The sequence below is a fragment of the Sebastes umbrosus genome, chromosome 6 (assembly GCF_015220745.1).
Source record: "Sebastes umbrosus isolate fSebUmb1 chromosome 6, fSebUmb1.pri, whole genome shotgun sequence".
Taxonomy (NCBI): Eukaryota; Metazoa; Chordata; class Actinopteri; order Perciformes; family Sebastidae; genus Sebastes; species Sebastes umbrosus.
Window position 1 is genome coordinate 27965659 of NC_051274.1, and position 12181 is coordinate 27977839.

Genomic DNA, 12181 nt, shown 5'->3' on the forward strand with positions numbered 1-12181 from the left:
GACAACTGAAAGATGAAAATATTAGGGCACTTTTACTGTTTTTTTATATGAATGTTTAAATTACATTTTCTAAACATTAGTAAATGTTTTAAGTTTTTAAGTTACAACTATCCGTGTGATCTATTTTTTTTTCAAAACTAATTTATATTTATTGTTTTTTTGTTCATTTTGAAAAAACAAACATTCACAAACGTCCCCAATAATAACATTCTTGGTACAAAGAAACTTAACAAACCTAATGTTAATATAAAATAAACCAGTATAGATACAGGAAAATCATATTATATTCAAAAAATTGATAAATAAACATAAAATTAAAAAAAATAATTTAATTTAATTAAATTTAAAAAATACATTTAAATTAAATTTAAAAGAATAAAATAAAATAAAATCTATTTATATATACATATATATATACATATATATGTATATAATATATATATATATTGTATACATATACACATACATACACATATACGCACATGCAGTATATACACATACAAAAACATATATACATATAATTAATCCTCATCCTATTCTATTTCCCTATTCATAACCATCCTGCTCCAGCAATGATACAAATTACAAGCTACCTATCTGATCTATTTTGATTTCCAAAAGCCATCTTGGTATTAAAACAGTTATTGGACTTTTTGATTGGTAATTATATTCTTCCTAATCCATTCAATCTGTGGTGCTCAGGATGAATTACTCTGAACACTAGCCATACTTCCATTCTAGAGTGACGGCTCCCAGCTGATTACAGTATATTAGTTATACTCTAACCCAGATAGTGCTCTTGGAAAACACAAACATGGACATGAAAACTGTGGGGTACAGGAAACCGTAGAGAAAATATCTTTATTCTTTAATACAAGTACAGTCTCTGGATATTTCCATGTGAAGGTCAAATGAGTCAAGTTCACAGTGGTGTTTATTACCACAATATGAACAATCATCACTGCAATAAAATCAGTTAGCAGTCATTCAATGTGAACTTTAGTTTGTTTAAAAGTCTACCTGTCTAATAATGTCAACGTAAGATGCAAAACGACCTTTCCCATCAACCCCCACCAGACATTACATCAACTCTTGAGAAAACAATTCATTGTGGCAACTTTAACGCATTGCTGACAAATTAAAAATATAAACAAATTGTAAAAGACTAAGAAAATAAACACGGCTTTTACAAAAAGCTGAAAAAGATGCGGTCTCTTTCAATTTACTGCCAAGTGACCCAATACACAGTCTACCTGCACTTGCTGTACAACATACAAGACAAATAAATTACAAGGAAGGGAAATAAGGATTACAGTCACTTCAACTTTTTACTTTAGGTATTGAAAAGCACTCATGCTCTCACGCTGTGATTTCCCTACCAAAGAGCACAATACATAACCAGTTTCTGCTAGAGGAGAAACACAGGCTGATGTTAAAGCTGTGATGTGTAGCACTTTTATTGCTGATTTGATTGTACCATCTTTCAAATTACTTCAGTGGCATAGGTGGTATAGTAATTGTATAGGTGTGTATTACTCTCTGCCACAGTGTCAGAGTCACAAAGTCGGAAAATTTCAAATCCTACACATGAGGACTTTGATCACGGATGCTTCATTTTCTCCTTTGTCTGTGACAAGTTAGCAGCAGCACAAGGTCTACAATATAAGAGAATGCCTGTTCTAAAAGTATCTTAATTTACACTTCGGATTACATTTTTACAGTGTTGAATTATGCTCAAATATAAATAAGTCTTATATATATATATATTGTTTTTGGAGTGCAGTTCAGCTACTTTGTGTGAAGGACAAAAAGAAGCTGCCTTTCACTCTCAATCTGCCGTCCACAGAGAAATGACAACAGTTTGTGCTCTATGACGGTAGCTTGCTGGTTGTCATTGTGCTGTCTCTTATTTCAACCAAAGAGACATTATGAGTAAATTGCCCTCATTTTCAATATATTATTAATATATTTTGCTGCTGTTGACACAGGTGGTCCTGGTCCCTATCTACAAAGTTGAAATTATGCTAAATTTAGCTAAGTTTAATCAGATGTTTGAAGAAATTTAATTGAGAGGGATGGTGTGGAAGCATAGTATGGTGTATGGAGAAGCAAATGTGGAGGTTCTCTGGGTGGAGGACAGAATATGCACACCCTAAATGTCACTTAACCCATCAGTGTTTAGCGACAGAACTGGGCTTCCTAACAGTCTTTGTCTTCAAAGAGTTTTTGTATAGAAGCAGTCTCTCTGTGGTGTGAGGTGGCAGGCGGTTCCTCTTGGCTTTTACAATACACGCTGCCATCGGACACAGCCGGTCGAAGCCCCCCGAGGTGGCCGGTATTGCCAGCAGCTTCTTGGCGATGCCCTGGAGCAGGGGGAACCGAGTTGCAGATTTCCAGTACAACACACTGGAGTTGCTTTCCCACAGTGGTTCTGATAGGTACACATCGAGCTCTGCCATCTTCATGGTCTTTGCAGGCGGCTGGAGGAAGTTAAAGATGGATTTGCGCTTGAGGTCGTTTCCGCTGACCTCGTCGCAATTGTTGTCATCTGAGCTGCCACCAGATGCCTCCATCAGCGTGCTGTCTTGGCTCTCCTCTTTGCCATCCTGCTCCTTTTTCACCTCCTTGCTTGTCTGGTCTTTATCTGCCTCTACAGTGTGAGATGCTGAGGCCTCCATGCTTCCCAACGTGGTTTCCACGATGGTGCGAGCCTGATGCTTTGACGGGGGCGTTAGGAAATCTGTCTGGTCCTCCAGTTTGGCATCAGAAAACGGCTGGAAAAAAAACATTCAAGTAAGGATGAGAGTTCTGATTTTAATTGTAGACGCACTGTTTCTGATGTGTATTTGTGTCTTTGATGTACTCAGAGATGTAACACAGAGCTCAATATAAACAGAGCTCTAGAGAAATGTATAGACATTAATATAAAATGGGTATAAGATGCCGTTTGATGCAATTTTGGAGCCCACCTTTGAAATTCAGCTCTGTGGATGCATAACGACAAAGCATGACAAAACGGCAATGGGTCTAACTTCAATACCTGCAGTTTGATCCTGGGGTCGAGCACAGCAGCTAGTATCATGTCCTTCTGGTGAATCAGGGACTGGAAGTGTGTGTGGAGGCCTGTGCGCAGGGCCTTGTTGAAGTGGCTGTAGTTGGTGACAAGGCTCTCCAAGGTCTTATCAAGGCCAACGAGGGACGGTGTGATGAAAGAGATGGTCACTCCGTTTCCTTGCAGGACCTGGGTTAGGAGAGGCAAAAAGAAAATGACATTACATAATTGTCTACCAACAATACCACAACACTATAATACTGTATTTCCATGCATGTATACAATATTTCTAGAGAGGGTGACAAAGAAAAAAAAGGCTCTAATCCTTGAATCCAGGCTCAATGTACAAATTAAAAATGATGACTTTAGTGCTGCAACATTAGTGGATTCATAATGCTTTGTATCAGTAATTCAAACTGCCCAACTCAAAGCAAATAATTGTCAACAGCCTTCACTGTATTTAACACTGAATAAGCCAATAGGTTTTGTTTAAGAACATGTAGCACAATGTTGGCTGACATCAGCTAAAGTGCGTAATGTTAAAAGATGGTCATTTCAATGTCTATTACTTGGAGTTATGACAACTCGGATTATATTTTGTCTTAAACTGATTAGTTCATTATTTGCCACGATAAATGTCAGAAAAAAGTAACACAAGAAAATTGTTATTAAAAAATAAATAATATTCACACGTAATATTAGATTTTAGTATCTTATATGTGATGTTTGTAAGACATTATAATCCACTACATCCATGAAATTAATTTTCTCTTTTACCTGCAAGGCCTCCTCAAAGGGCTCAAGGAGACCCAAGATGTCAATCACTTGCTCCCTCTTGGCCATGACCAGCGGCGGGGCGCTAGCTGTGTCGTTAGCCTCTATGCGAGCCTGGGCGAGGAGAGTCATGATGGCGCTCCAGGCGGACTCCTGCACCATACGGCGTAGAGATAGCATCATGGAGTTCCAGCGACAGTTACTGGAGGAAGGGCACAGGGACACGTTGCACTCCTTCATCAAGACCTAAACAATAAGATGATACAAAATGGTCAAGTTAAAACAATTCAGGATGTTATGTACCTTTGCAAAAAGAATATAATACAGTGTAAAATACGTTCTCCTACCTCGCTCCAGTAGGCGCTGCCCCTAAAAAAAGCCACCACATTGTGGACTTGCGAGAGCAGGTTTTCGACCACCCTGGAGTTCTTCAGTGCCTCCTTGATCACAAGCTGCAATGTGTGGGCCACACACATGGTGCTGGTCCCAATCTGTAGTTCTGAAAACGGGGACTCTGTTTCAGACATCTGGTCTGACAGAAATGCCACCATCTCATCTCCATCCGGTTCTCCCCTATTGGATGAGCACATGATCTTGTAGTCGCAGAACAAGTTGTTCACAGCCAGGGCTTCTTTGGCCTGGTTGGTGAGGACGTAGCCGATGCTGCGAGGAAAGATGCCGTAGCTTAGCAGCACACCTTCCAGCTCCCTGGCCACAGCGGTGCTGAGGTTTTTGTGGCTGAGGTGGCGGAAGGCCACAATGGGACGGCGGATCTGCCAGGAATCACTGACAAAGTGGAGCTGCACAACGATGATGGGCTCCTCCACCGGATGGGATTGATCCCCTGCCCAGAGGTCAAAGGTGACATGGATGGGGCTCTCACCATTTTTGGTTTTGGCGAGGCAGGCTTTAAGGTCACGGATGAGCTGAGGTTTGATGGTTCTTTCCACTTCATCATACAGCTGTAGGCCCATGACCCGCTGGGATAGCTTGTTGCATTCAGGGCTGACGGTACTCATGAATGACCTGAAGCCTGCGCCTTCAACAAAACTGTGGGGAACAAAATGAAGATACATCGGCACTTTCAAAAGAGAGTGTGTGATCTAGACTGGTGGCTGGATGTCTATTTAGATGTTCATTTGGTACGCATACAGAATAGACAACTAGCCTTCTGCTGTAGTAATTCAGTCTGGTGACACATATAACATCATCCAGGGAAGATAGACCTACTGTATGAGAGTATTTACTTGACTTGGGGATTAACAATGTTGGGTATTTTTACAACAACCCAACAAGGACAATGTAACAGCCACTAGCACTACAAGTCACCTGAGTGGCAGCATGTCTTCAGCGATCATCCTCAGTGCTGCACTGGTAAACTTTTTCTGGTCCACCGGTGCAGCTGCTGGTGCAGCGCCTGAGCTAGAGCTGGGACTGGAACTCGAACTGGTGGGCAAGGAGGGACTCATGGATGGTAAAGTCTGTGGGTGCAGAACGGCCGTCTTCTGGTTGACTTTCTGACACACCGGCTTCTTTTCTTTCACTGGCCTGATCTGCAGCACAGCAAAGAGAGTAGGAGAGTGAAACCAAGCTTGTCAGCTGGGAACATCACAGAAGGAAATACTGTATATAAACATTTAGGATTTTTTTCTATGACAGTCATGCACACATGACCACCTCTAAATATCAACAGTCATCTCTGGTGATTACTGTATTGACTTTGTTTTAACTGACATAGCTCTGCGAAATTTGAGTGTTTCTCCTTAAATAAAAGTTTACAAGCAAACACAGCTGAGTCATGAAAGAAAATCATCATAGCAAGCTTACCACTTTAGGAATTACTGGTTCAGTGTCTAATACAACGTCACACTTGAAGTCCACCTGCAACACAACAGTAAAGTATATTAACAGTCTAGTATTCATATTTGCCCATTGAGAAATCATTGAGAAAAAAAAACATTTATAAAAATGGTGGAAATCTGTGAAAGCTGAAAATGATAAGCCTTAAGCTGAGTTTATGCTCGCCGCAGTGTCCCCGGCATTACGGAGCGCAAGCCAAAAATGACATCATCGCGTATTGTGCGTAAAGCACGAAGGCTCCGCAAGCTGTCGCAGCGCTTGTTTGTGCACCTCTGAATTTTTGTAACTAGGCAGCAGCTGCGCGCGCGGGGGGGGGGGCTTTTCAGACATGACTGCCACAATCAGATAAAAGCAAATAACATAAGTAAAATAATGAAATGGAAAGACGGACAATTTGTTTTTAAATGCTTTAAAAGCAGGAGATCTCTATTTTGCCAGCCGAATCAAATTGTTTACAGGATATTAAACCTTTCAACCTTTGTTTCATTATAATACATTTAATACTTGACTCCTTTCTTTACAGGGATTGTAGAAAGGTGCAAAGAACAATGCATTGAGCATAAACGCCTTTGTGGGTGCTTGTTGTGCAAGCGCCACGTGGAGGTCCGTGCCATGGTGCCTCGCGTGGGCATAAAAAAAAAAGGCTTTATACAGTATGTGCTAAACTAAATCAGTACTGTACCTCTCCTTCCACAAACTGCTGAATATCAAGGGTAATGCTGTCAGCGTCGTCTTTGAACAAGCCCAACTCTGCTTTACGTTTGATGGTGGCGTTCCAGTGATTTTTCACAGAATTGTCTGTCCTGCAAGAGGAATCGAAAATGCGCATTAAAGTCTCTGTGTAATACGTTGTTACGTTCACCCCCTTATTTTAAGAAAAACAACCAAATAATGCATTTGACTGGCCGTCATCCATATTGTTAAACTCCAGCAAATCGATCGCAGCTAACGGACCCACCTTCCAGGGAGCAGCTTGGCAATCTCAGCCCACCTGTTTCCCAGAATGGAGTGGGCTTTGTAGATGATGAGGTCTTCTTCCTTAGTCCAGGAGCTCTTTTTGATCAGTGGGTCAAGGTGGTTGTGCCAGCGCTCACGACACTGTTTCCCCATCCGTCCATTCAGGTGCCTGGCAATCATGGACCAGTGTCTGGTGCCGTACTCGCTCACCAGCTCTACGATCTGTCCAGAGCAAATACATATGTTAACATAGGGGTACAAAAGGAGATGGGACAATGTTAACTACAAACTGTGCTTAAGCCAAGTCTGTATCAGATGGTCTGTGTATTTTTTCCACCTTTTCATCTTCCTCCTTGGACCAATAGCCCTTGACTACATCAGGATCCAGGTGCTTTTTCCAGCGGTGCATACACTGGAATTCTGTCCGCCCCTGCCAAAGCAACAGACAGGTTGTTTTGAAGAAGAGCTGCATTATCCTCTGTTTTACTAAACTTTAAAACTTTACATTGCTGATTCATTCATTAATTTTCTGTGTACTTACCGGTAAAAAACTGGCAATGGTTTTCCAATCTTTTTTCCCAAAGTTGCTGATCAAGATTTTGAGATTTTCATCCTGCACACAAGAAGACATCAGTTCAGATTCAGTATAATTTAATGTAAACTTAAAGGTCAACTATCAGATACAGGTTATCTTGAACACAGTTTGTTACTTTTGACAGCTAACTTACAAACAAACCAACCAATAGAAACCTATATGACAAAATTCCTTAACCATGAGTGCATCTCTCCCTCCGTTGGCTCTTCTTGCTAGCATGCAGCATTACATTTTAGTCACTGACCCTTATGTAATAAACTACTTTCTGGAAATTATAATGTGTTGCTCCAGAAAATATAATCAGATGAATATCTGAAATATGCATATTGGGGTCAAAATCTTCTTTTCACTCACCTCTTCCTGAGTCCATTTGACTGTACACTTGGTGCCATCCCTCCTATCTGATGTGTCCGAGTCAGTGTCAATGCACATATTACTATCACCGTCTTCTTCCATGCTGCAACCACACAGATAACCAATAATTCAAACATGTATTACTGGTGTTCAACATATACAGATTATTAAGAGTGAGAAGACACACTAGATAATACAAAGTGTACATTGATATGAACATATGACATGGTTGATATGGACTTTATAATGGTGCTGTTGAGTTTGAATGTCATTTTTAATCATTTAAAACACTTCAAACTAAATTCCATTCACTTTGCATTGGTGTAGCGTCAGGAGTTTCAGCTGCAGATGTAAAAACATGTCTGAACCTAATGTTTAACTATCTACTTAAAACAATGGCAAACATGTCACTCTCTTAATTAAGAGTGTTTACTTGCTACTGTTACTGCTGGCTAATGCTGCTTGATAAAAGTTGCTCTCTACACAGTACACTCCAGTCCACAATGTCACTTCTACTGTAACATGTTATACATATAACCTGCAAGTTAGCATCAAAGTCTATGTAAAGACAATGCAGATACTAGACAGAAGGTACTCAGAAGGATGGACACAAGTATTGGCAGATACACTAAGTGGACACTATTAGGTAAAACTGTATGCATACCAATACAACCGCTCGGCTATAAATTCTACCTTTACAAAAATAATAACGTTCATGTTTTTGATTAACACTACCAGAGAGGTATTGATTTAACTACATGTTTATTAACAAGGTTGTAGTTTACAGAGATGTTGAATTTGACTGCATTATACTGAGAGGTGTTTCTAATGTTTTGTATCACTCAATTTACAAACATGAGGGGGGGAAAGACTATTAGAAACACATAGTCCAGTTTGACTTTCCTATTCTTCACCAGTGGGAAAACACTAAAAGAGCATAACTTAAGAAGAAACTTTAGTAATTAATAAGTATTCTTGGGTGTGTGTAATGGTATTATGGGCATTCCATGTTAAATGATGATATTTATCTGTTAGATCATGGTAGATTCAGTCGGAGCCTTTCTATTTTTCTTTGTGTTGTGTTTTTGTTATTTAAACTGTGTCAGTTGTTATTGTTTTATTTACAGTTGACGTGTATTACGATGTGTTATGTTGAGTTTGTATGATGAGTAGTGTGAATGTGTATTTTTGTATTGTCACCATGTAAACTATGTGGACCCCAGGAAGAATAGATGCTGCTATGCAAAAGCTAATGGGAATCAAACAAACAAACTTTCTGCACAATGTGCTCAAAGAGATTAGCCTTATTGAAGCCAAGAGAAACAAGAGTTGCCACAACTGTTTTCATAGTTACATAGAAACTTGTAAGCTATGTTTAACAATAAAAGATGCAACTAAAATACAAGTGCTCCACAGACAGACTCAGGAAATCCTTTGTCCCCCGAGCCATCAAACTGAACAACACCTCTCTAGGGAGGGGGGGGACAAAGGAGGACGGTCTGCAGGACAGATAATAATGCACACAGTGCACTTTCATAGACTAAAGTAGTAGCAGTACCAGTAGATACTAGCCTTGAGCCTGCAGCTGTTTGTTTTGTGTTTCAAATATATTACTGTTCATGTTTTGTTTATCTAGCGTAGAGACACAGGGTCTACAGTACATTGTTGTCCTTCTTGCAGTATGTTTAATTCATCGTTATACTTCTTTATTTCAGACTTCCTCCTGCTTTTGTTTTTGTTTTAATGGTGATCATAGTGGTGTTGTTTATACATACATAGCTTTCACGCAACTGGATAAAGGATAGCAGTTATTGAATCATATTTCACAGTGTACTATATATATGCTTATATGCTTTGCATTGAAAACAAAGAAATGGAAGATAGTAATGGTGAGGTTCATGTTGAGTAAGGAACAGGTTCGTTTTATTCTGATAAGCATGCGTCTGTCTTCCTGTTTGTCTTTTAAGTCTGTCTCCACACATTTTACCCTGCACTATACTCATTTTTAACAGTCTCTTCTGCACTATATTCACTTTTTTAATAGTCCTGTATCACAGCTGTTACACACCCTGCACTATATTCAGTTTTAACAGTTTTCTTCATCTCCTTGTATTGTTATATCTGGTATATTTGTTTTGTACTTTGTACTTTGCACTACTAACTTTTTTACTAACATGTTTTGCACTATGGAACTGTGATGCTGGAAACTTGAATTTCCCTCGGGATCAATAAAGTTACTATCTATCTATCAACCTACCTACCTATCTAAAATATAACCAACTACCTTGATATTTAATGTTAGCTAACTTGTAACAGTTTCCTTGTATACAAAGCTTATGTATTTCACTTTCTCCCATCCTGCACCCTAATTCAACAAGCATGAATGTTGTGCTCCATAGCAACGAGCTAACCTAACTGCCCACAGAGAAGTTAGCATAGCATAGTAGCTAACATTAGCTGCTGCAAACCAAACTGTTACCTCCACAAAAATATGAATCGTTCGGCTATATAACTAAACAGCACACTGGGCAACACTTCCGACAAAATAGTTACGATTAATTAATCAAAAATTAGTGTCAAACTAATTAACTTACATTGCAATTTGTTGCTGTAACTTCAAGCTACCTAACTTGGCTAACAGCTCCCATGAGCAGCAGCAGCAGAGCACGCTTGATGAGACGTTGACTGTTGGCTCGGAAAGTAGAGCGCCTCTAGCGGCGTAACATGTTTTGATAAGCGAAAATGAGTCGTTTGTGATCATTTGTGATGGAGAAAGTTATCTGACATGACAGTAAAGGAGATAACACAGAAATGATTGCCTACCTAAATTTGAGATTGTGCAACTGCTTCTGGAAAACAGCCGGGTCCAGCTTTTCCAGCTCACTACCGTGAACACAACAGAACAACGGCTTTTAAAAAAACGGACATGAGGGAGAGGACCACAAACGTCTCACTCACACTCTCACACACACACACACACAAACAAACGGCTGTAGCTATGGTTACGGTTTTATCATTACAGCTGTGAGACATTTTACACCCTTGTGTAAAGCACAAACACACACTTTATTTCCTTTAAAAATAGGAAAATGTTTAACATCCAGGAACGTTAATGTCTCCCACACTTACCCGCGCGACATCCCTCCTCTCTGTCTCTGCTGGTGGACTGTTTAAGCTCCCAACGGCCGCTGCTGCTCAAACCAACCGTCGTTTTGGAAATATATGAAAGCACACTTCGCATGAGATGTGTGCTAACTATTAAAATACATTAACGGTTAAAGAACTCGTGATATTATCTGTAGAAATTTACCCGAGACTGATAAAAACCACGGGGATGCGTTCAAGAACACCACCAGAGCTACAGACAGTAACAGTATACACACTATCTCCCCGGAAACGATCCATGTGAGTGTGACGATTTCAACGGTTTCAACCGACACTAACGGCTAAAAACCTAACGGCTAAAAACAAGACTAACTGCTGCTGTTGCCATGGATGTATTAAAAGAACACTGTTGCTGCAGACGTTGGTTGGTTAATCTCTCTACATTTCTCCTCTCCCGCGTTAAAACATCTGTTTAAACCACTGTCGATTAAACATTTGCCAGCGTTTTATTGACTCTTGTGTTTAAGGACATTTAGCATTATAATAACCTCTTCACAGAACCGCTGGTGGTGGGTCTGCTATAGGCTACAAATACATTATAATTTTCTGTTTTTTTCTTCTCCAATATTCTGCCAAATGGCACCGTTATTTATGTGTATTATTGTTTATGATGTTAAAGGTCCCATATTGTAAAAAAGTGACATTTTCTTGTCTTACATTATAAAGCAGAATTAATTATAATAATTCCTTTATAAATACTGTTCAACATATAGAGATTATTAAGAGTGAGAAGATACAAAGGGTGATATGGACTTTATAATGGTGCTGTTGAGGCTGAATGTCATTTTTAAACATTTCAAACATTTCAAACTAAATTTACTAACGGCTAAAAACCTAACGGCTAAACCCCGGCTAACGGCTGCTGTTGCTGCAGACGTTGGTTGGTTAATCTCTCTACATTTCTCCTCTCCCGCGTTAACAAATCTGTTTAAAATGTAAATAAATATAACCACTGTCGATTAAACATTTGCCAACGTTTTATTGACTCTTTATTCATTTATTTATTTATTTATTTATTTAAATAAATAAATAAGGACATTTTGCATTACAATAACCTCTTCACAGAATCGCTGGGGGTGGGTCTGCTATAGGCTACAAATCCATCACAATTTTATTTATTACAGCTTCATTTCTGTTTTGTTCTTCTCCAATATTCTGCCAAATGGCACCGTTATTTGTTTTATGAATGATGTTAAAGAGGAAGGTAAATTGTACAGCCTTGTTTCCATGCAGTCTTCAACAGTGTGTTGCTAAGCAACTGTTGGTTCCTCACAGTTAGCTAAACCAAAATGTGTTTCCAACACACTACATGGCCCTTTCCATGTCAGAGAAAATTACATATTTCTGAATGATTTCTGTTTATTTTCTTCACATTAAAGGTGCCATATAATGCTCATTTTCAAGGTCATACTTATATTTTGTGT

At 39.3% G+C, this 12181-nt stretch overlaps 1 protein-coding gene across 4 annotated transcripts; it reads right to left on the bottom strand.

Moving 5' to 3' along the window:
* Positions 1-835: 835 nt before the first annotated feature.
* Positions 836-11003, bottom strand: mybl2a (v-myb avian myeloblastosis viral oncogene homolog-like 2a). Of its 4 annotated transcripts, XM_037772770.1 has the most exons (13): positions 10722-11003; positions 10416-10475; positions 7593-7695; positions 7185-7256; positions 6981-7073; positions 6645-6865; positions 6369-6489; positions 5654-5707; positions 5156-5379; positions 4174-4876; positions 3830-4072; positions 3041-3241; positions 836-2774 (listed from the first exon to the last, which is right to left on the bottom strand). In XM_037772770.1, the coding sequence occupies exons 1-13, from the start codon at positions 10730-10732 to the stop codon at positions 2172-2174; spliced, it is 2709 nt and encodes a 902-aa protein (XP_037628698.1). In that variant the 5' UTR covers positions 10733-11003; the 3' UTR covers positions 836-2171. The 4 variants fall into 4 exon arrangements, with proteins under 4 accessions (XP_037628698.1, XP_037628699.1, XP_037628697.1 ...); XM_037772771.1 differs by lacking the exon at positions 10416-10475; XM_037772769.1 differs by lacking the exons at positions 10416-10475; positions 10722-11003 and adding an exon at positions 10187-10386 and having other exon boundaries at positions 6678-6865.
* Between the last annotated feature and the right edge of the window lie 1178 nt (positions 11004-12181).